Raw genomic sequence first — 26,011 nt, forward strand, 5'->3', positions numbered from 1 at the left:
GGTACAGGAACCCCAAGCTCAGAAATCTGTCTACGCAGCAGGTATTAAGAGCAATGTGTCACCGCTGCACATCAGGTGACATGTAGCTGACCTGAGTTTCCTCCACGGGATTTTGAATGGGCATTACCGCTCGGAACAGCTTGTTTCACTCTTCTGTCTCCGTGTTCCTTTCCGCTCCCCCAGAACCAAAGATCTTCTCCACATTCCCCACACTCAGCACTCAATACTTCAACGATCTTTCCTAATCCGCCTCCCAACAGTCTTTAACAATATTAGTAGGAGACAAGAGCTTGATATAGCATCACATAAAAGCATATTCGAGAGGGGTGTAAATAGTCTCTTAAAGATAAGTTGATGTGAAGGGATTATACCGTCATCTTGACCCACGACGATTTGGCTATGAACATGGATATTCACGTGGTTTTCCGATTTGGACAGTTGTCATTAGTAGGCTGTGTACCTGATCTTGTTATATTTTGTTATGTTTGTTATATTTTATTATAAAAGTTTACATTTGTTAATTAGTCTGTTGACAGTGCAAGTGAAATTTGCTCAGTGTAGCTGTATCTTGTGCTTCGTGAATAAATAAATAAATAAATAAATAAATAAATAAATAAATAAATAAATAAATAAATAAATAAATAAATAAATAAATAAATAAATAAATAAATAAATAAATAAATAAATAAATAAATAAATAAATAAATAAATAAATAAATAAATAAATAAATAAATAAATAAATATCGTTCCGACCTCCCTTTGTCGAATCTTGTTCTTTTCTGCCCCCGACGCTATTAGGTTGCGAGGGCTAGGCAGTCTTTCATTTTCATTCCCTCCGAGGCCCTTGTCTTTCTTTGGACGATATCTCCTTTTTTGAAGTGCCAGATCTCTTCCATTTTTCTCTGTGATTAATGTTATGTGGAGGAAGTTTGCCTTGTTGTACTTCCTTTTAAAACAATAATCACCAGCACCTCTCCTTCCTATTTTCATATATCACCTTATTAATTTGACGTCTCCTGTCGTAAAATCCAACTACTAACGCTGATCTCACTTCATACCCGACCCCATACAGAAACGGGTCACGGGATGGACCTATATACATGTGGAAATTCCACGGTGAACATCTGTGACTGAGAGGTATCTATGCACTAGACATTCAGATGAGACATTCCTAAACTTACGAAACAAGTATGCACTTCAATACATGAAGAATGTCCTAATGATCCGAATGATCCGAATTTTCCACAGGAGACAGTTCCATTGGTTGTAAGGTACGGAGAGAATTCCAAAATAATCGTTTGAGTTTGTGAATATTTAGTTGCCAGACGGTGGAATCCAGGCTTACTTGGGCAAGATGTCACAGCCCTGACCTAGGATAGAGCCCATCGAGAACCACAAACAGTTGATTAAATTGAAGCTGTTCTCCAGCTCGTCAGGATCGGGGTTGCACGGATGAGGGTTGTTCCACTCGAACGGGCACGCCCTGCAATGAAAAGTATTGAGCAAGCAACTAAAGTTAGAGCATAAGCGAATCTACACTGCACATTTGTGGGATATAAACATAACGTCAGCTCTTGTTTATTTCTATTTAAATACTTTGCAACTTGATATCTGGAACTTTCCTTAATATTTAAACAGAAAAGCACATAAATATCTGAGCGATTTGATGGAATCTGATGATGTTCTTTCAAGAATGAAACATAATATCTGAGTGCGATTTGATAGAATCTGATGATGTTCTTTCAAGAATGAAACATAATATCTGAGTGCGATTTGATAGAATCTGATGATGTTCTTTCAAGAATGAAACATAATATCTGAGTGCGATTTTATAGAATCTGATGATGTTCTTTCAAGAATGAAACATAATATCTGAGTGCGATTTTATAGAATCTGATGATGTTCTTTCAAGAATGAAACATAATATCTGAGTGCGATTTGATAGAATCTGATGATGTTCTATCAAGAATGAAACATAATATCTGAGTGCGATTTGATAGAATCTGATGATGTTCTATCAAGAATGAAACATAATATCTGAGTGCGATTTGATAGAATCTGATGATGTTCTTTCAAGAATGAAACATAATATCTGAGTGCGATTTGATAGAATCTCATGATGTTCTTTCAAGAATGAAACATAATATCTGAGTGCGATTTGATAGAATCTCATGATGTTCTTTCAAGAATGAAACATAACACCTGAGTGCGATTTGATAGAATCTGATGATGTTCTTTCAAGAATGAAACATAATATCTGAGTGCGATTTGATAGAATCTGATGATGTTCTTTCAAGAATGAAACATAATATCTGAGTGCGATTTGATAGAGTCTGATGATGTTCTTTCAAGAATGAAACATAATATCTGAGTGCGATTTGATAGAATCTCATGATGTTCTTTCAAGATCGAAACATTCATTCTATTAAGTTGTTTCTTTTTCATATGTAATACTGTTATCATATGTTTTATATTTCAGGTAGTTTATACATTTATTTGATCAAAGTTAGTTTCGGCAGATTGAAGAACCTAACAGTTATAAATTACCGTGTAAATGCTGAAATGGTGCACTACTATTCCATTGAAACTTTTCTAGTAATAATGTACAACAAACTTCGTTTCGAAGCAGAGATACTGCACTCTTTGACTACTCCCTACTATAGAATTTAGAGTACTGTTACTTCATAGCCATCTTGTCCGGCTCCATGGCTAAATGCTTACCGTGCTGACCTTTGGTAACAGGAGTCCCGGATTCGATTTCCGGCAGGGTCGCGAATTTTAACCATAATTGGTTAATTTCGCTGGCACGGGGGCTAGGTATATGTGTCGTCTTCATCATCATTTAATCCTCATCACGACACGCAAGTCGCCTACGGCCGTCAATTCAAAAGACTTGCTCCTGGCACCTGTACATTTCCGGCACTAAAAGCCATACACCATTTTATAGCCATCTTGAAAAATTGTAAACACATAATATGTCTGTTTTTTATGATAGGTAGAATTCACGTGCAATTAACTCATCCATCCGTCATAGATGAACGTTTTCTCTATCTTTCGCTCAATGGAATATGAATTTTAAAACTCTCTATTTGTTACTTTGTTTTTTAATTACAAGATATAGTAACACAAGCTACAGATATTGTAAACATTTGTTTTCATATACTCAAGAATTACTACAAATGTTGAATACTGAGATTTTGTGTCTTGCAGATTTTAACAAAAAATAACATTTATTAAAAATAAATTATGTAGTTAGGAAGCAAATTTCCACAAACTGACCCTATATTATTTTCAGTTTAAATACTTCTTAGTACGGATATTATGAAACAACCCTGTGCTCGATTATCAATTTACATCCCACAAAACATGCACAAGGGGTTAAATGGTTATTACCTTTGCTACTTTCTCGAAATGATCAGGCAGTTACTGTAGATTTAAAAAAAAAATGCTAATACGAATAAAACAGATTAGCTATGACAGGTATGTTGCAAATAAAAGCACTCTATTAACAACTGTGAACATGAAAGCATTTCGTACTGTGGAAGCAGCTACAAGTTAAAACGCTCACTAGCTACTTGCTTCTCCTGCCTGTTAGCCCATCACCAGAGTAACGTTATATACAAATAGTTATCATCTGAGAATCTCTTGTTCAGCTGCAAAAAGAAAACTTCTAAAACATACGATCAATTCATCTCTTAGAAGACCGCAGTCTATGCTAGAAGAGATCTGGTGCAGTTTTAATACACGCGGCAGATATTTGGAAGTTGTTCTTTTCGATTTTATACATTGGCGATTGAAGTTCTCACGATAAATCTAGGGAACAGATCTATTGGGGTATACCGAAAGAATATTCTGCTGCATTCAATACCTCCAGAGACACTGGGTAAGCAATGTTTCGGAAGTAGATGTGATTAAGTGGAAAGATGCCAGGGACAAAGATGCTAAGCTGCATATTAATGTATATTCCAGTAAAATTTGATGTCAATAACGTACTTTTTACACTATCTTCAATTTCCAATTCCAAATACCAGCAGTCCAACATTTGCTCATCTATATATATACAATAAGAGTTTTGTCTGTACATTGCTCAGAATTTAAAAATAATGGTATTTCTGTAACGGTCACATCCACAGTAACAAGGACATTTTCTTTTTACTTTTCCGTATTTTCTGTCTGTCTGTCTGTATGTATGTATGTATGTGTGTACGCGTTTAAAATTAGGTTCTCAGATAATTACGTCATTAGTGGTCCTATCGATAAATATTACATAACTAAAGTCGTATAGAATTAAATCTCCGATCATTTATGTCTTATACATTTTTACCGTACTGGCTATGATAACAGAGATATTCATGAATTTGTATTTTTGTTGCCAAGTCCATATCAACTCCGAGCCACGAGAAAATGGGTAAACAGGATTTGGTGAAAATTGGTGTATAGAGTCGGCGAATAAGAAACTACAGTCTAAGCTATAAACAATTTTATTCACTCTGAATGAAATGGTAGTTTAGAGGAATGCGCCTAAAATTTAATTTCTAAATCCCTATGTTATTGGTCATATCGAAAAGTACTACACAACAAAAGTTATGAAGAGTACAATTTCCGATCATTTATGTTTTATTCAGTTTTACCGTACCGTTTATGATAAGAGTGGTATTTCAGAGTAGGAAGAAAACTACATGTGAAGGCCTAAAATATCGAAAGCTCATAAAATTGATCAACAGTAACATTAAATTGACCATTGTTTGTTATGATATTCTTTGTCTCTTATGCTGCCACTCATCTCCAATAGATGGGATTACTGCTGCGTACCGAGTACCGTATAACAGCCTGCCTGAATATTGGCGGGATATAGCGGAGGAGTTAGATAACTTTATTCTTTAGCATGCCATTACTCTGATTCGTAAATTTTCTGATACTGCTGGTGCGTAACACAGTGGTTCATCATAGTATTCCAGTTATTCGATCCCTACTCTGAGGCGCTGATTGAAATGAGCAGTGTCCACACTTAATGGAATAATAGCAGAGGAGTGTTCACGGCTCACGGCTGTCTGCGGCCTGGTAATTCCAGCTCTAGAACTTTGGACTGTTAGATCGGCAGATAGTACTGTTCGTGAGAAAATGTGTGGTTTTTCATTTGATTGAGTATTTCATATGATAGCATTGCTTTTAATCGCGACATTCCTACTGGCATCATTGTAATGACCTATGTTGATTTCAGTTCGGAAACCACTAAGACAATCTTTCTGAGGATGTAAAAAGGCAAGTGGAGAGTGAGTGTCTGCCATTATAATTAAAACTCCCCAACTTGATCGGGCCTGATAGTAGGCAAGAGGGCCTACCATTACAGTGAGTATTCTCTAACTCAGTTTTCACATAAGAAAAGACGTTTGGTGACTTACCCGTCGCGTTTCTAACTTTAAAAGCTGTGCAATTTAATACAGTCTTACTCACAACGTGTACACTACCTAACCTAGAATTCTGTATACAATGTAGAATTCCGTAGTGAAGCACGGGTACATCAGCTAGTTATAGATATATTGTTCAAGATATTTAAATACAGGAGGAAGCTGCTCTCCGCAGAGTATTTTCTAATATTGTTACAGGACAGGTTTCGTAAATATTATTCAGTGCCAACGAGTCAGAACAACGTTTCAAAAGCAAACTTCAGTCTCTTCATGTGATTATTCTTCATTACATAAAATATGTTGATATTTATAATCCTGCCTTGTCGTGAAAGAAAGAAATAGCAATTACGGGTACAACAAAATATAAAACACTGTGAATGGGAAATAAGTCAACGTAGTATATTTTGAATTGTATTTTTCAACCCTGGCACACCAAATATTATATTTTGGGTTTGTGACAATTCACTATCTTGAAAACTGATAATCATGTTCATACTCGCGAAGAGAACGAAGGATAGTGAAAGATACTGTCGTTAACAATGCCAATTAGCTGTCCTCAGGTGATGTCAGCTAGTAAAGGTTGTAGAATAGCAAATTTGGAACAGTTCAAAAGCGAAAAAGTAGAAATATATCATGAAATGTATTTAATGACTGGAATAAGTATTATTTGCCTTATAGCCATTGTTTGCCTTTTATTGAATCAGGAATGAAAACAGATTTTTCCTGAATTGTTTTATTAAAAGTGCTGATCTGGCTGAAATTCTCTGAGAGCAAGAAATTCTAACCGTTTTTCCCTGCTGTTCGTAAAAAGTTTCTGCTGCTAGTATTTTTAAATAACGAGTTCATCACGTAACAATGTACAATGCATTTCTTTTACTGCAAACGGCTACTATAAATCACTACACCGTATTATCAAGGCTCGTGTAATCTTACTTAAATCTGGTACATAGCCTTTTTCTTTCATTACATTTTAACATATCCTCAAAGAGATATTTATATCGTTATTAATGCATGTACAATATCATACTGTCCCTGGAAACTAGTATCCAAGTAAAATAAAATATCAAAGAATGAGTGAGTAGTCGATTTCTCAATCTGTCTGATCTCCTACTCTTAATATGAATGATATGGTGTTTGTTTTTTTGTTTGTTTGTTTGTTTGTTTGTTTGTTTGTTTGTTTGTTTGTTTGGTTGGTTGGTTGGTTGGTTGGTTGGTTGGTTGGTTGGTTGGTTGGTTGGTCGGTTGCAGATAGGCTCGAAAACTATTGGAATAATTGAGCTGAAATTTGGTGAAGATACCCTGAGTCACACAGGGGAATTTTTGATTCTTGTATATTTCGCCGTATTGATCTAGCGGGGGACTTTACAGGGATAATATGTCCCAAATTTGGGTATTTTGCCCCACATTAACTAAAATGAGGGTAAACGGTTAGCCATATAGAGAAGTGAAATGCATCCCGTAGTCTTGAAGTTAAATTTTCTACAAGAAGCCTCATTATGCATTTTCTTCGTTTTCGACAAAATTCAGCTTTCTTGTGTTTTTGGCTGTGAGAGCCTTCACTAATGAATAGACTACTCATTTGGCACGTAAGTTGGGGTCAATTGAAGCCATATTCGTAATCATTCATGTAAAGTCGTTGTTCATTATTGTTAACAGGCCAGCTGAAGGATGAGGGCACCATTATACGAAAAGCGTTTGGAGGCTACAGTTATATTGTTGGAAGAATTTTTAAAGTATCTTACCAGCAAAATTATATAACGCATTTATTTCCATATGGAATACAATGGGGAGCTTTCGGTTTCCTGTACTCAGATACTCTTGGATCGTATAGAAAGTATGCAATTTGCAAATTACAATTTGTGGTTGATGAACTTCATTGTACACCAGTTTTGTAAGAAACCTCTTCAGGTCATTCCTTCCCTGGTTTTCTTTATAATCATGTGTAGTTTTGAGTTGAAATTGACAATGCAAACAAATGCTGGACTGTTGATTCATTGGACACACGGATAGGTAACAGCTGAAGTAGAAGAAAGTTAAAGAAATTAAGAAGCACGGTATTAAAATTGTTTCAAGTAACTAATTTGTAATAACTCGAATTTTTGGCAATTATTACTCATTACTTATGCTTTCCTCCTGCAATTCATTTTATTTGATTGAATATATTAATTTGAGAATCAATATAGAATAAAATTTACTACTGTTCTAATGGGACTTCTTTCCCAGATATATTTATACTTGGAAGTATGAAAGATTGCATGGTCTCGTAGTTTATTGCACACAATACTATTAACAGGCACACTATATATCATTCTCGTACCTGGAGAGAACAAACAATATGACGGACACTCCCAAATATGCCGTAGCCATGTAGATCCACACGTCAAATGAGAAAGGCTCCAGAAACGAGAAGAGGTTCGTCTCAGACTTGCCAGTCTTCTTGTACAGAATGCTGATACCTAAACAGATTGAACAATACTTTCATTGTCTTAAAAGTAAATTAATTATTCAAGAATACGTTAATGGTGACCGTTTATGGTCATATTGCCTATTTAGCACGACAGTTATCATTGTCGCTTGATGGCGTCTTTACGTGGAGGAAGGAACTTACCGGTAAATTGGCTCCTCTCTTACCACATAATCATGTCCTTAGTTTCATCGTTTCTGTGTCTCGAAACTGAAGCTAGCATTATAACGTGCATTTCCGTTATCACGGATGAAGATACCGAGCCTTACTTACGTAAAATTATTGGAAACCTAGTTTCTGAAGATGTCAAGGGGACAATTATCGTTGCTAATGGAGCATTTGGATGAGTATACGGGCGGATATTCTTAAAAGAACAATTAAAATATTGGTTGAGGCTAAAGACGGGGGCAGGGAATGAAATTCTAAAGATAGCATAACAGCACCAAATGAGGCATCAAAATGAGGGTTACTGGGTGGACGGGGTGAAGAAACTAATGGATGACATAGGAATGGGGTACTGTTGGGAAAGCAATTTATCAAGGGATGATATGATGATATGAAATGGTGATCAAAGAGTGATAAACAAACAATAAGGACAAAATGTAGTAACAAGAGAACACTTGTTGGATTTTGTAAAATAAGTAAATGGAATGTTAACAAAAAGGGAAATAAGAGGGATGATTTGGTGACTGATGGGAGTATATAAGAAAAAGATATAAGACAAAATAAATTAGGAAAATCTATGCATTTTATGCAATGAAGATATAGAACTGGCTCACCTACTAAAAGACTGTAAGGAAACAAGACACATCAGAAATACGTATATAGTCGAGAAGGAGATAGGTAAAACTGAAAATGAATCTGAATTTTACGCTATTGTTAAGTTATTAAACATAAAATGGAAGACACCAGGGAGAACAGCAAAACTATGTAATATTATAAGAGGAATGTGTGAAAAGAAATTAAAGGATTCATGTAGCCAGGTGTAAGAATATGTATATGAAGCTATACTAGGCTCTATGATGTAGTTAATTTCTGAGAAGTACGTCAACTGCTATGTTTATATAAAGATTAATTAAAGATACGTCCAAGCACTATTTATAGGAAATACTGTATATTTAAATCATTTTATAATATTTGCATCATCCCTAATGTTGTATATTGTAAGAAACTGACTGCATGTATTAATTATGGTTACAATAAATGCATACTCTCTCCAGATGGTGGTTATCCGTGACTGGGAGAAAAGAGTATTCACTAATTAATTAATTCATTCATTCATTCATAATGGAGCCTTTATGCGGCTACCGTATATCCAATTTGGAGAAACGGTAATATTATATGGAAGACATCCACATTTCGTACTAATGTGAAGGCAGTTTTTTTTGTCTGATTTCGAAACATGGAAAGTCACTATGGAAGAAGTTTCAATGATGAAAAGATTTCTTAGAAGACAAAGTAAGGTTCCCCACACTACAAAAAGCGTAAAATTAAGCAATTTCCTCAATTGTGCCGAAAGTTAAAGGGATAGCTCCATCAAACCAACAAAACAAAAATGCAGTTTCGGAAAAACTGCCCAAAACCATTTGTTTCTTTACTCGTTTTTTATTCAAATCGTAGCCAATTTTTTTTTACATCATTCTTTCTGTAATCTGTTCCTTGGTTCAATACCCTCAGGCGTTTTTTGGTTTTTGAAAAATGTCCACACCGAATGTAGTGATAAGGGCTTAAGTGAAACTCTGCATTGACCAACGCTACCTAGGATACAAGGCTGCTACACTAACGAGATCTCAGCTGCTGAAAGTCACAGCATTGCGGCCTAACCCAGTGCTAGTATCCACGTTGTTTTTGGAGGTGTATGAATGTTATCTTCGTACCGAAACACTTGGGTCTAGTACTGTTATAGTGAAATATTGATCAGATTAAGTAATAAGAATGCCTCGTAAATGTCGCGTCCCTGCCGGTAAGGGAAATTATTCAGCCGTCCCAAAAGTGAGTGTTTTTCTCTTTCCGAGTGATGAAGATCTAAAGGATAAATGGATGAATTTGTGCCCTCCAAACAATCTGTGGTGAGTTAACATTCTTCTAGTTTAATTTTCAGAGTGTTTTTTGAATGTTTTACTCCCTGTCGTTTATATACAGAGTAACTTATAAACATGAAATGACCAAATGATGAGCTATAGAACTAAATACAGCTCCTAACCTCATCGACTTAAAGTTATGATACTTTTATTTTAAGACACCGTACTTGATATTTTAAATAGGATATTTTGCAAATATTGTGTGCATAATATGGAAATTATTCCTGCTCTTCAGGTCTGTAAATTATATTTCTAATCCACTGGTATAGAGAGAAGTACTTCAATGTATGATCCTAAGAACAGAAGGTTATTAAAAGCACCCCTAGACGAACCTCGTCTCAAGAAAGGTGGGTTACATGTTCTACAGTAGTCTATACGTGAATGTAGTTGAATACGTATGATAATAGCAGAATTTGTACTATAATAGGTCTAAGCGTTGTACATACAACATTATTATTATTATTATTATTATTATTATTATTATTATTATTATTATTATTATTATTATTATTATTATTATTATTATTATTATACAAATAAACTGCAACTCCTTTAAGGAGCTATAGAAATGGATAGAGGAAGTTGGTTGCAGCAACAAGCCGAAGCCCTTAATAAACGATGATGATCGTTCTTTCAGGACCAGCCTGTTCTTAATTATTTTTTTAAAATTATTGTTATTATGATTATGATTATTTCAGATGCAATTCCATCACTGCTGCCGGGGTGTCCCTCATATCTATCCAGACATTCAACATCAAGAGATGATCCTGAGAACCCCAGAAAACGACTCGAAAGTGCTTTTCGCTTTTCTGAAGACCAGCATCGAGGAAATCTTATTGTTCAAGAAGAACACATGAAAAAGATTTCGTTTCATAACCTCGACGAACTTCAGGCAAAAATTAAATTACAGCCTGAGTGGGTGATAGTGAAAACGGATTCACATGTATGGCGTATGCTGATTCGTGATGTTCCATTTCCTAAGATTGTGTGTTACGTTGTAATCAATGAGGAATTATTTTTATCAGAGTTTACTGCAGGTGCACCGATGATTCAGGTAGGCAGTGCGAAACTTCCAGTAATTGTAACACCAACCAATTACATTCTATACTTGAAGAAGTGCTCATTGAATTTAATGGCTTTTCCAATTCAGCAGGTTATACAGGACATGTTGTGTAGTTTACTTACTAGCTTGCATGATAAAGGAGATGGGATTCAATTTTAATGAAACAATTGCATTTGCTCAAGTGCACAACAAGTCATGGAAATCACTTGTGCAGTCCTACTGGTCTCTTGTGCGGTCAGTATCACCTCATCGTTAGCGATACTTAATAAGTATATCTGGAATGATACTTCCGTGAGAGAACACACTGAGTAGAGTTAGTAGTAACTTTCCTACCTCTCTAGTCAACGAACAGAGGTCGTCTAACTTTCTGGGTTATCTTGCTAGGAAAGCTGAATTCTTAGATGATAATTTTTGTTGCTATTGGCTTAACGTCGCACCGACACAGATATGTCTTATGGCGACGATATGAGAGGAAAGAGCTAGGACTGGGAAGGAAGCGGCCGTGGCCTTAATTAAGGTACAGCCCCAGCATTTGCCTGGTGTGAAAATGGGAAACCACGGAAATTAGATGATAAAGACAACGATGCTATTCTTTTAATGGATGGACTATAAGGGTGGAAATATTGTAGGTCATGCAGAAGGTACTTCTCAGTGTGCTGTTAGTGCGTATGTTTTTATGGTCCATAGCTTCAATTCCAAGTATTTAGATGTAGCCCATATTCTATCAGTAAAATGCTTTAAAGCTTAGAATTTGCATTCATTTTGTAAGTCAGTGATTTTGAAGTTAGAGGAGATATGAGTTAAAGTATTTGGTGTTATTACTGATAATAATTCAATCAATGAAAAGGCTATTTCCTCGATAGTGATCGTTCTGAACTAAAAATAAAATATGACCATCCCAAGCAAAGTGTGACAGAGAGACATCTGTATTTTACTTTTGATAGTGTGCGTATTTTAAAACGTGTAAGTAATAATTGGTTTAATCAGAAGGGAAAATTATGAGATTCGAACAGTTTAGTGACAATTCACCAGAAGGAGTAGCTACTCGGGAATTCTTGAATGTTGTTGTTATGGATGATAACGTAGATGACCAGAACGAAAATGTATTCCCTGTGTTATTCTACACACGAGGTTACTGTTCTTACAGAATTATGAAAGAATTTAAAGATGGCTATTGTAAGGTGTTTGTATCTGCTGATGATAATGCATCTCAAGATGATAGAAATCGCTCCATCAGTTAGATAAGTAGAGGTGGCTCATGTTTCCCAAGCTCAGATGTACTAACATGTGTATACTATGTCCTTTCTATGACTCAAAAAATCCTAGATGACAAGAAAGAATTGTTCTTAAATCAAACAAGTCACCAAAAATTTTGTACCAGGTCTCACTTTCAAATAAACCATAATTTGCTTTTTCTACCCATGATTGCACTACTTGTCATAGTGTCCAAGATATGCACATTTAGTTGTAATACATCTGTAAATATCTTGTTAATTAATTGTACACAGAAATTTAATTAAGTGATTCTAAAACTGTGTTTAGTTCCTTTTTAGGACTACCAATGTTTATCAGAAGAGAATAGGAGATGTTATATATCAAAAATGGATATTTTTATAAATCGCTGTTGCTGAAAGGATGTGACCGGTCTTGTGTATCCGCAGGCTCTGTGTTGTTGTTGGGGATGGTGTCATAGATGGCTTAAATGAAAGTGTACTTCCTGTGTTATTCTACATAGGTTATTACTGTTATTATGGAATTTAAGTGTGGTTATTGTAAGTTATTTATATATGCTGATGATAATGAAGTTCAATATGACAGAAATAGCTTCATCAGTCAGACAAGTAGTGGTGGCTTATGTTTCGTAAGCTCAGATGTAGTAACGTATGTATCCACTGTCCTTGCTGAAACAAAAACCACCTCCAGATCTCTGTTAACCATTGTTTACGACAGATCTTGGATGTAAGATGGCTTAAATGTATATCTGATGAGGAGCTGTGGGAAATGGAACAACAAGAAAACAGGCATTTATTATTCCTGCATAAGGGACGATCCAGGACTATAGAGAGAAATGTGTTCCAAAACCTCTGGAATTGAAGATTGAGTAGATAAATGGAGAAAATATAGTGAATTGATAGGTAATTTTACGGATTATTCAGCACTACATTTCCTGTGCCTTTGAATTTCAAGCAAATTTCAGTACGTGTGGCAGTATAAAGACAGTAGTGGGAATGGGAAGAGTTGTTCTTGAATCAAGCAAGTAAGTCAAAAACTTTTTGTAACAGGTATCATTTTCAAATATCTGTTTTTTCTTCCCATATTTGTACTACTGGTCATAATGTCCATGATATTGCACATTCCATTGGATACATATCTGTAAATATCTTGTTAAATAATGATACAACAGAATTCAGTGACTGTACAGAGGAAAAAAGTGTCACAAATTACAAGAGATTTAAGCTTTCCTAAAATTGTGCGTAATTTTTTTAGAACCAACACTGTTTGTCAGAATAGTCATTTCCTCCTCCTCACTCCCTGATTTTATTTTTTCCTTCATGAGCAGTTCTATAATTCCAATATAATGATACCAATGATTGTGATAAAAGGCCACTTGTTAACCCTCAAATAATTATGATAAAATAGTCATTGTTGACTATTCACCTTCGACTTTCATAATCACCAATTACATTTACTTTTATTTTCTCCAATTAAAAGTCTCTTCTTTCTTGTTCACACAGTGATAATAAATGTTCGAGAAGTCTTCGTTTATGCAACAGGAAACGGGCTTCGAGAACTGCGCATGCAGTATCGTACAGGGTGACACATAATCATTGGATCAAAATCAAAAATAGTAATATTCACAGATTAATGATAATTTTGACACAGCCCATAAATAAGAGTTTAAAAATTTAAAATGATCTGGATAGATCCAGGTTTATGAGATCGAAACGACTCTTCCAAGTCCAAAAGTCCAAACAGAATACAATTTTATACAAAAAAAAATTAATACAATAAAATAAGAAATTTCAATCCATTTCCACTGCTGTCTTTATACTGTCACAATACGCGTCCTATAAAATAAGGACCCACTAGTGCTCAGCGTATCAGCTTATTTATAATCCATTTGCAGTTTTAGAAGTATGGATGTGATTGTGTGTAATACATTCTCTTGTTAGGCAAAATGTAATTCTCTACTATTCTGCATGTAGACATTTAAAATATTCAAAGGAGTGACAAATTTCAATTACATTTCGTAATGAGATAGAGAGTAATGTGCTTCCACCCTGGATATACACACAATATCTTCTGCAAAAATATTATTTGTTTTCTTTATTAGTCACAATATTGCTAAGTGTGGAATTGTATCCAGGCCTACGTAATAGGCATAGACCACAGAACGTTAAAAAATTGAGAGTTCAAGAGGACTTGAGGAGAAGGTAAACCGAATTGTTTGGGCTGCAGGAATATTTTAATGAACTGTCGGAAACTAGACTTCTGTTAATATTTTCGGCCTGATATCCCAATGACCGTAGAATAGGAATTCACATTCCTTTCATGTCTCATTGTTTGAGCAAATTTCCTTTACACAGCAGGACAGAGACCATTGTTATCAGACTGTATGCACAAGAATGAATGAATGAATGAATGAATGAATGAATGAATGAATGAATCAATCAATCAATCAATCAATCAATCAATCAATCAATCAATCAATCAATCAATCAATCAATCAATCAATCAATCAATCAATCAATCAATCAATCAATCAATCAATCAATCAATCAATCAATCAATCAATCAATCAATCAATCAATCAATCACCACTGATCTGCGCTCAGGGCAGTGACCCATGTGGCAGATTCCCTATCTTTTGTTTACCTTTTTTTCTTAAATCATTTCAAAGAATTTGGAAATGTATCGAGCATTTTCCTTGGTAAATTATTCCAATCCCTAATTCCTCTTCTTATCAACGGATATTTGTCCAGTTTGGCCTCCTTAATTCCAATTTTATCTTCATATTGTGATCTTTCGTACTTTAAAAAACAACAATCAAACTTATTCGTCTACTGTCATTCCACGCCAGCTCGCCACTGACAGCTCAGAACATACCACTTAGTTGAGCAGCTCGTCTCCTTTCTCCCAACTCTTCTCAGCACAAACTTTATATAGTATTTTCGTAACGCTGCTCTATTTTTGGAAATCACCCAGAACAAATCGAGCTGTTTTTCATTGGATTTATTCCAGTTCTAGAATCAAGTAACTTAATACTTGGTGAGAGTTCCATACAATGGAACCATATTCTGATTGTGGTCTTAACAGAGAATTATGTACTCTCTCCTTTACATCCTTACTACAACCCATATATATCAACATTACCATATTAAGAGACCCAAAACCTTTGTGTACAGTCCCGTTTATGTGACTACCTCGACGAAGATCTATCCTATATTAATACTTAGGTACTTACAGTGATCCCTGTAAGGAACTTTCACGCCATCAACGCAGTAATTAAAACTGACCTTTTCTCTTTGAGATACTCACAATCTGACTGCTCACTCCTTTTTATTGCCTTCTCCCCATCTTACAGTATGATCGAAGACTTTTTGCAGCCGCTCGACCACAATGCTCAAATCCCTGCATTGGAACCGTAAAATATTGAAGGAAAATAACGGTTTTGACAACATGCCCTCTATATATGGACGACAAATGCTTTCATTCTAGGATATCATCGACGTGCCGCTTAGAACTAAGAGCCTAAAGTTCAGAGATCGTTAGTCACAGTACTACTTGAACAACACTTAACCTTTTAAAATAATTAGTTCCTGGATAGGAAAATGTCCTAACAACCTAGTTCAACCAATCAGCTGAATCATTATTTGACGGTTACAAAAATGCTGGTTTAACTAAAAGTTTAAAGCAGGAACCCCATTACTAACGGCCGGCCCGGCACGCCACAGCACAGCGCGACCCATCTCGGCTCGTCGCCGTTCTGGAGGCATCGGAGAAGGCGCTTCCAGTAAGTAGTGCAATGGACTGCTCGTCAGAAGATGAACTGATTTCAGTAGTTGCAGCTTGCTTGGACGATGATGATCGGGAACAGGAGGAAAGACAACGAAGAGAGCTCAGCGATTTAAACAACATTATTGTTCATATTTGTGTGTGTGACTCTCTTTACTTATTTCTCATCTTTTACCCCGTGAAGTACTCTCTGTAATAACGTGAGTTAAACAAAACGTTAAAGACATTAACAAACCAAAGAATATGATTTTCCGACAAGATATATGAATGATGGTTGTTAGTTTGCTGTTGTTCAATTGTAATATTTTAAATTGTCATGCATTTTGAGAAAATATATTGTTAAACAATAAAGAGCTTAAACACAGGTCATGGGTTCATGATATACTTCAGAATAGCAGAGAAAGGAAGAATTTCGCAATATTTTCACAGATCTTTTACGAGTTGAAACCAAATTTTTCTCTATATTTCCTTAAGTCATCGAAGAAATTTCAACAACTGCTGGGTCTCCTACGGTTCGCAAACAAATATACACAGTCTCGAGAAGCCGTTAGTCTGTGGGGAGCCTTGAAATGATAATAAATAGGAGAGAAAGGGGGGATTTCGTTATCTTTTCACAGATTCTGCCAAAGAATATTAATACATTTACACTGGCTACAACCGTGTGGGCATGTATGCATTGTCTGGCAGGCGCACCCAGCTTATCGGATTCCCCTTGACTCATCACTTCCCGTTAAGCGACAACACGGGAATGCCCGCACTTCGCAGTTCAGGTCCGTGCTTAGAACGTGTATTAAGTGTTGATCTGTCGCTCCATCTGTACCCGAGTTGTGAAGTGTTACTTCGTGATTAATTCTCATAATGTTTCCACACGGTAGAAGAGAGGGTATTAGGACGATAATTTTGTGAAAACAGAGTCTTTCAGAGAAGTCATTTGGCGATTTATAACAAAATTTCCATGTGTAGGCCCTCCACATACAGAGACCATGCGGAAACTCGTAAACAAATAGAGAGAAACTGGTTCTTTACTCGATAAGGAGCGAAGTATTAAAAAACGCGTACTTAACTTAGAAAAAGTAAATGAAATCGCAGATAGATTACAACATACGCCTACAAAATCCCTAAGACGACTTGCACTAGAAGCCGGTGTTTCGAAAAGTTCAGCATGGCGGGCTACGAAAATATACGAACTTACACGTGTGAATTGGAGTTTCCTAAGATGATGCCAGAAATGTGTGGATGCAGGAGGAGAACATTTCCCACATCTCCTGTCATAAGGTACGAACTTATTTTCTTAATTCTTAATTACTAATTTCCTTCATTTTAATTGTTATCTCATGTCATGCACGGATAAAGTGAGCAAAGTTGCTATGCGGGGAGTGATGAGTCAACGGGAGGCAGATAAGGTGGGCGCGCCTGCCGGCAAACCCATGAGAGAAATTCAACTGTAATCCTATTATTTGAAATATTTTTACTACAAATCGTAATTTTGTTTGACGCAAAAACCAACTGACTGGATTTTGTTGCATAAAGAGACGCTCGAGATGCAACCCACTCCCATTACATTCTTACGTCTACTTCAAGAGTGGCAGGGTTACTGTTTGATCTATCGTAGACATGTGACGGCGGGAGGGGTGAAAAGGAAAATATAATGTAATGGTGAGAGCAACAAAGAAAAATGTGCGGCTTTGTGAACAAAAATTTAATCGTCTGGGGTGGATTAACATCCTTATGCATATGTTTGAGAAATAAATAGCCTATAAAAAGAGGGAGAAATGGATTCACATTATGTGTCCACTCCTAAATTTTTTCCGAAATTATTTTGTTCCCATGCGCTGTCCTTCCCCCTGCTGCCACGGTAACCTGGACCAGGCGTATCTTGAAGAGATACACTGTATCTTACAGCTTCTATAAATATTTCATCACTGTGTATGGTGCAAGATATTGCAAAATACTCGTCAGAATCAAAACAACTTCCGCTGCACGTATCGGAGCTGCAGTTATTGGTATCGCGATGTAAACATGGTATGTCCACGCCTCCACCAAAGAAAGAGTTGTGATTCGCTGAGCGTGTAGTACCGACCTCCACCCCGCCAACGTCTCGTGTTCGGACGTACAGGGCTGCGCATCGCATACGACAACAGTGCGAAGATCTGAACTTCTGAATAAACGACTAAGCCTGGATTCTGTTCGCTTAGTTTATTGAATACATTTATAATGCACTGCCTATGGTCACTTCTGAGCAGTTTGCCTCTTTTGTGCTTCACTACACGCGATGTTCCTACCTCTTGCTCCATTTCTCTCACTGTGAATACGGACTCACTGACCACTACAAGAAGCAACACCTTATCTCCACGCTTCCTGTATTACACCACACCTTGCGCCTTCATTTCTCGTTATTTAATCACTATTTCATAAAAAAAAAGGAGGATATATACCGGTAATTATGACAACCATATTTTAATTTGATTACGTACTCTTCCAAACCCTCCAAATGTAATAAACTAAAATAAAATAAAATTAATGCGACGTTCTACTTTTCTTCGAGCTCGCATACAGTCGAGTGAGTGCGACGGTTGCTTCTCCAATCAACTACGTCTATGTCTACGTGTAAAGACAAGGTGCTCCGCCTATTTGTTTACATAAGGATTAAACTCTCGTGAAAAGCGGTATACTCCCTTGTGAAGTTTATGAAGCATAGGCGTAGCCAGGGGGGGTTATTGGAGGGGGTTAGAACCCTCACCCCATGGAAGTTTTACAAAAGAAAATAAACTGAAACCGACAATAAACAAGTGATAGTCGACTTAATGGTTTGGCTTTTCTGAAAATTCACAGAGACATCATAATCGTAAAACCAATAGGTCTCTTGAGTCTCATTTACGCGAAGGCTCTCAGAACGGTAAGTCATACGTAGGTGCGCTGCAGGACTAGAGTATAGGAAAGCCCGCAGTCAGCATTCCATTTGAGTGGAATATTAACAGCATTCCATTTTTGCGGAAATTTTGCTGAGCCCACATTTCATAGAAACGCAGTTACTCGTCGATGGAGCCGAAATGACTGACCGGTTTTAATTCTTGGGGAATTATTCCGTCATTTTCCTTCTCATGTCTCATGTCAGACTATACCGAACTGTGTCGGGCGCTCATAATGGGTTACTCTCCATTGCTTTCCGGAAAAAACATTAGTGCCAGTCGGTGCCGTACCGGGCGTTTTTAATGGGTTTTCTTGTTGAAAGGGGGTAAATGTTGGCTTGTAGTAAGACTTACCTAGGTTCATAAATGGCATGGTGAAGTCTACTGCTTTCTCTCTTTCGTACGTGATGGTTAAGTCACAAATAGCGAGGTCAGCTCTCTGGAAAATAAATAAATAAATAAATAAATAAATAAATAAATAAATAAATAAATAAATAAATAAATAAATAAATAAATATGCCAGCGAGACGCTTACACTAAACGGGAAAGGTGACCTAGAAAACATTTTAAAAGAAGAAAGAAGAATCCTGAGGAAAATTCTCGGCCACCGAAAAACAGAAGATGGTTATACACTGAAGTCACGCAAAGTGACAGAAGAGCTTTCCAACTTTGCCGCAGACATCCGCAAAAGACGTCTGACATTTTATGGGCACGTTCGCAGACTGCCGGCAAGTAGACTGACACATAAGATTCTCACCTACATACAACATCTAAAAAGTATTAAATGGGTACTGGAAGTGAAGACGGATCCATTGGGTCCGTACGCATATAGTAATAATAATAATAATAATAATAATAATAAGGGGCTGCCTGGCCGAGGCGGTAAAGGCGTGCTCGATTCGCCCGGAAGGACGTGGGTTCGAATCCCCGTCAGGAAGTCGTAAAATTTAAGAAACGAGATTTTCACTTCCGGAGGTGCGTATGGCCCTGAGGTTCACTCAGCCTACACCAAAAATGAGTACCAGGTTAATTCGTGGGGGCAAAGGCGGCCGGGTGTAGAGCTAACCTTTACCTTCCACTCCTCCAGGCCTGTACGGAGGTGTCTTTGTCTTTAATAATAATAATAATAAATAAGTAAATTGAGGCAAATAAGGAAAGCAAGATTATCCAAAAAATCTTGTTCCCAACCTCAAAGATGGTGTTTACAGACTTCGGAGCAACTTAGAAATATACACCCATACCGAAAAGATATCAAGCGTAATTCGGAAAAGAAGAATACATTTTTACGCTCACCTCATCAGATTGCCAGCTGAAAGAATCTGTAAACGTTTGTTATCCTACTTCAGAAGTCTCAAAACGATTCCTCCTTGGTTGGTAGAGATCGATAAGGGCCTTTTAAAGTATAGAATCGCAGAAACAGACATTCAACTCCGAGCATCACTCAAACACAAACTTACGTGTCCTAATCCTTCCATTGTCACTGTAACAGATTTTATATTTAAGGATAATAACAGTTTTGACTATATTTCCTCTACATTTGATTGACTAATAAAACCAACCAATCATCTTTCTATTTGTATGCATGTGGGTATATATCGTTGTTGTCGGGACAAAATCTCTTATGTGATATTATTTTTGGAGGTATACTGATCCGCAGCACATACATTATGAAGAGCGAGAATGCCTTGACAACTGTCGCACAATATTGCACCTTAGATGACAGAACTTTACCGGCCGAAGTTTTAAGCTAAAATACTTCACATAGGACGTTTTTTCCCGGCAGCGACGATATGTTCCACATATCCTAAACCACAGGAACGATTTTAACAAAGCGTGGGACAACTATTAGTTACTAACTGAACAAAAAACTGTGGGGGTTAGACACCCACAGGGGTGGGGTTGTCGAGGAGGTGACGTGTAAAAATGATTGAAAATGACCGATATTAGTGTCGAATCCATAGTTGTCGGGGTCGCTGAAAAAGAGAATTCTAAAAATTACCGATATTAGTGGTGCATTCACAGTTTTCGGGGTCGCTAGACTGAATGGTGACAGTCCCAATGAGGGTTGGAATCGTGTTCATATCTATAGCGCGACGCTTATATACATACAGTTATCACTTACTTTTATTATTTATTTGAAAGAATCACCTACTTCCCAGACAGTCTGGGCTGCCACAAGGAAGAATAACTCGAAACAAAATGATTCAAAACTTAAAAATTAAACACGTAACAGTAATTCTAGTACTACTAAATAATCCGCAAAATATCAATTAATGTCACAATAAAAATATACAAAAATTCACTTCACACATAATTAACAGGTAGTACAGATTCCAAAAGTAAATATTCATAAAAGTACCGGGGCAGTGCCAGGTATTACAACTAGTATATAGCCTATATATATATATATACTTCAGGAAGTTACACAGCTTGAACTTAGCCAAATTTTATATCTCGGAATAGAGAAAGAATGAGGAACTACGAAAAGGAAGAAGTACAGACCGGTGTCGTCACATAGTGTTACGAATTTCTCTTTTCATTTTCAGGTCAAAACATCAGTAAGCACACACATTATTTATTTATTTATTTATTTATTTATTTATTTATTTATTTATTTATTTATTTATTTCCCTTAAATTGTACATGTAAAATTCAAGGGTGGTAGATGTTAAAATTTGTGAGTAATATGTGCAATCAGTGAGTTCCTATTCTCACCAATTTGATCATCGGAGATTGTAGCCAATGCATATTACATTCGAAGATATCAATACTCAATACATTACCCTGTTGAGTAGCTCTCCCATCAGTCCATTCCATTCTCCAGTCTTCTGGTCCTGGGTTCCATGCTTTTGATCAGGGACCAACCGGAACTCGTACTTGAACTTGAGCTCTCTCGCTATCTCATCAATGAGGTCCAGTGAGAAACCTTCATATCTGTCGTTCCCAAAAAGTGTTGGTGGGTCCGTCTGGTTCCTCTCCATTAGATAGGGAGGGCCCTGCAACAAATAAACAAACAGGGGTCGATGGATTATTCTAACTACCTCGAAATTATATTCAACAGGTAGGGAAATATTTCACAGTTCTTAGTAGATACTATTTTTGTTTCGAAATATATTTTGTCCTCAGAATCAGCCTATATTTAGAAGAATCTTGTTATGTACAGGATGTTCAGAAATTCCTATTACAGACTCCTAGGGATTTTAGAGTGTACAAAGTAGATAAGGTTTCGAAGAGGAACGATAACAGTTTAATTAGCAATTTAATTACAGTAAATAAATAAACATTATTGTCCAATGGAACATCCGTATTAAAATATCCTTAAGGTGGAGAGATTTTTTGCAACAGAGTGTTTAGTTCAATGAAAACCTCATATTAATAAATGGAGTTTGTAGCTACAGGAAGGTTTCTGCAACATAATTATTCAATCTAGTATTTTTTAAATAAATGGGCTTGGCAAGATCGTCTAGTTTATATCCTACAGAAATGGTGTAAACTGTACAACAGATTACTTAGTTCAGTGATACCTCTTGTTAACATAATATGATGTGAAGGTTTGTTTGGTTCAGTTTCATTAGACACTGAAGAACTTTCAGAAATCACACTTACCTCAAGAACATAATGAAAGTATCGAGATTTATTTTTTACACATGTAGGAAATTTTAACTATTTTCTCCCTTTTTTAGGTGCTACTCACAGGATCACGAGAAAACTACATATTAAACGGGACTGCATTAAGATAAAACAAGGTAACAAGATGTTTGAATACAGCATTTAAAAAAATCACACAGGGAGTCAATAAGGACTTCCACCTCAAATATCTCAAAAATCTGTTTCATATTCTTAAATTATATCAACCCGTGAAGGCTGGCGCGCAGGTCTGTTGTACCCATGTTTTAATTTTATCTTTTCATAAATAAAAAAAGTCTGGGTTGAATTTTATGTAATAAACTGTTTCTAGTCAATATGTGTTGCTTTTGACAATTCATTAACTCGATGCAGAAAAACATCAAACATATCTGGGTACAAAAGTGGACCTACAAGTATTAAGTACAAAATTAAAAGTTCGTCCAGAAAATAAATACCAATACTTCATCGAAATATCACAATATTTATAAAGAATAAGATCATAAGAAACACTTCAGCAATTTAAAACTCATGGTATTTATCCAGGAAGCAGGTGTTGTTTTCCAAAGTTCACTGTGTTACTCATCATGTCAAATAGTGCGTTCCGCACATTGGCAACATACAGGACTCCTGTGTTGTTTACACATCATAGTTTTACATGTCCGGCTCCATGGCTAAATGGTTAGCGTGCTGGCTTTTGGTCACAGGGGTCCCGCGTTCGATTCCCGGCAGGGTCGGGAATTTTAAAAATCATTGGGTAATTTCACTGGGACTGGGTGTATGTGTCGTCTTCATCATCATTTCATCCTCACCACGACGCGCAGGTCAGCTATGGGTGTCAAGTCAAAAGACCTGCACCTGGCGAGCCGAACATGTCCACGGACACTCCCGGCACTAAAAGCCATACGCCATTTCATTTTTATAGTTTTACATGTGTAACACTCAGTTTGTGTTTGCCTGTCCACAATAGAAGGGGAATATTCATATCTTGTTCGGGATCTCTTCGGTGGAGGTCCGGGAAGGTAAATGTGTTTTCGACTGAACGAGGAAGGCTGTTCATAACTGCTCAGCGATTCTTGTGATCGAGGACCATTTACTCAATCAGCTGATTCAGAAATATTCGACTGATTACCTTCTGAGGGTTCTTTTTTATGCTAGGGGCTTTACGTCGCACCGAAACATTTGCCTGGTGTGAACATGGAAAATCACGGAAAAACCATCTTCAGGGCTGCCGACAGTGAGATTCGAACCCACTATCTCCAGGATGCAAGCTCACTGCCGCGCGCCTCTAACCGCACGGCTAATTCGCCTGGTTGGAGGGTTCTTAGATTGATAAATAACAAGGAAGTTTATACCAGCAACATTGATCATAGCATAAAATATCACAAGCTGCCAACGTCCAACATCACTACCAATATCTTCCTAACTGACGGCGTGGAGCAACGAGTGGTATGATACCTCCCAACAACGTGGAAACACTATGCCACTATCGATTCAGATATTCCGAACGCACGTCGGCACCAAACGTCTCCCTGCTCGCGCCAATTCATCAGAGCAATCGCAAGAATGAAATTTCACCACGGTTGTTTCCATCAGCACCGTCACAAAATCCATTATGTTCATGTTCAGCTGATGCAATTGCAGATCTCAATCACATATTCTTTGGATGTGCACACCACTTACGCACTACTTGTCTACTACAGAAATTGTAGTCACTGGGATACCAATTACCACCTATTCTCTCAATAGTTCTCCATAAAAGTGACCAGTCTGCCTACCTTGAGTGATATGCATTTCTTAACGATATTGGATTGCGGATCTAAAACCTTTACCTAGCATGGCTCTTAATGGTGGTGGGGATTATTGTTTTTTTTTTTTGCTATTTGCTTTACGTCGCACCGACACAGATAGATCTTATGGCGACGATGGGATAGGAAAGGCCTAGGAATGGGAAGGAAGCGGCCGTGGCCTTAATTAAGGTACAGCCCCAGCATTTGCCTGGTGTGAAAATGGAAAACCACAGGAAAACCATCTTCAGGGCTGCCGACAGTGGGGTTCGAACCCACTATCTCCCGATTACTGGATACTGGCCGCACTTAAGCGACTGCAGCTATCGAGCTCGGTGATTATTGTTTTAAGAGGAAGTACAACTAGGCAACCATCCTCTATGTAGTACTAGCCTAATCAGAGAGAAAAAATGGAAGGGATAGGACACTTCGAAAAATGAAGGTATCGACCAAAGAAGGAAAAGGGCCACGAAGGGCGTGAAAATGAAAGACTCCCTAGGCCTCGGGAACCTAATACCATCGGGGTCAGAAAGGAACAAGAGCTGACCAAGAGAAGTCGGATAGGATAGATGAAAGTGAGGAGCTTGGCACAAGTAAGTGTAAGCAATGCCAGGACTCGGCTAAGGGCCCCGTGGTCGCCAACCAACGCTCCCAAGTTCAGAGCCCCTGAATCCCCTTTTAATCGCCTCTTACGACAGGCAGGGAATACCGTGGATGTTATTATACCGCCCCCACCCACAGGGGGAAGCATCGCTCTCACTCTACCGGAATTGTACCACTTCTACCTCCTTCACTCCATGGCCTACTCACGTGTATAACTGGAAGTCAAAAAGGGCTTTATGACGAGAAGATGAATCAATTTCTCCTATATCACAATAATGTGACGTATCCGTTCCGCTAGCTACACAATACGGTACAGTAACTAATGTGACGTGCCCAGAAATCGCCGCACACTTGGAAGCTAATTCTGATAATTTCTTCTTCTTCTTCTTCTTCTTTTCCTACCACTTTTTTTCCACACCTGTGGGGTCGCGAGTGCGAACAGCGGCACACATGTGGATTTGGCCCTGCTTTACGGCCGGATGCCCTTCCTGATGCCAACCTTATATGGAGGGATGTAATCACTATTGCGTGTTTCTGTGGTGTTTGGTAGTGCGGTATGTTGTCTGACTATGATGAGCAGAGTATTGGTACGGACACTTACACCCAGTCCCCGAGCCAGAAGAATGAATAAAAAACGATTAAAATCCCCGACCCGGCCGGGAATCGAACCCGGGACCCTCTGAACTGAGGGCAGTACGCTGACCATTCAGCCATCGAGTCGGATTAATTCTGATAATTAAAGCTTTAAAATTTGATACAAAACGCTCTCCGTGGTTTCCCCATCCCGTTTATCATTGACTCTTCCTTCTGCAGTGAAATGAAATGTCGTATGGCTTTTAGTGCCGGGATATCCCAGGACGGGTTCGGCTCGCCAGGTGCAGGTCTTTCTATTTGACTCCTGTAGGCGACCTGCGCGTCGTAATGAGGATGAAATGATGATGAAGACAACACATACACCCAGCCCCCGTGCCACTGGAATTAACCATTTAAGGTTAAAATCCCCGACCCAGCCGGGAATCGAACCCGGGACCCTCTGAACCGAAGGCCAGTACGCT

At 37.5% G+C, this 26,011-nt stretch overlaps 1 protein-coding gene across 5 annotated transcripts in view; it reads right to left on the reverse strand.

The window, feature by feature from the left end:
- Positions 1 to 26,011, reverse strand: part of LOC136866431 (glutamate receptor ionotropic, kainate 2) — a 274,181-nt gene that overhangs the window by 41,763 nt on the left and 206,407 nt on the right. For 4 of the 5 annotated variants that reach the window (XM_067143358.2, XM_067143356.2, XM_067143355.2 and 1 more), the window contains 4 exons: positions 21,726 to 21,938; positions 19,297 to 19,381; positions 7,727 to 7,865; positions 1,347 to 1,484 (listed from right to left, as the gene is read on the reverse strand). In XM_067143358.2, the coding sequence (XP_066999459.1) occupies positions 1,347 to 1,484; positions 7,727 to 7,865; positions 19,297 to 19,381; positions 21,726 to 21,938 (575 nt within the window). The remainder of the gene's footprint in view (positions 1 to 1,346; positions 1,485 to 7,726; positions 7,866 to 19,296; positions 19,382 to 21,725; positions 21,939 to 26,011) is intronic. The other variant, XM_067143357.2, reaches the window with a different exon arrangement.

This window comes from Anabrus simplex, chromosome 3 (assembly GCF_040414725.1).
Source record: "Anabrus simplex isolate iqAnaSimp1 chromosome 3, ASM4041472v1, whole genome shotgun sequence".
Taxonomy (NCBI): Eukaryota; Metazoa; Arthropoda; class Insecta; order Orthoptera; family Tettigoniidae; genus Anabrus; species Anabrus simplex.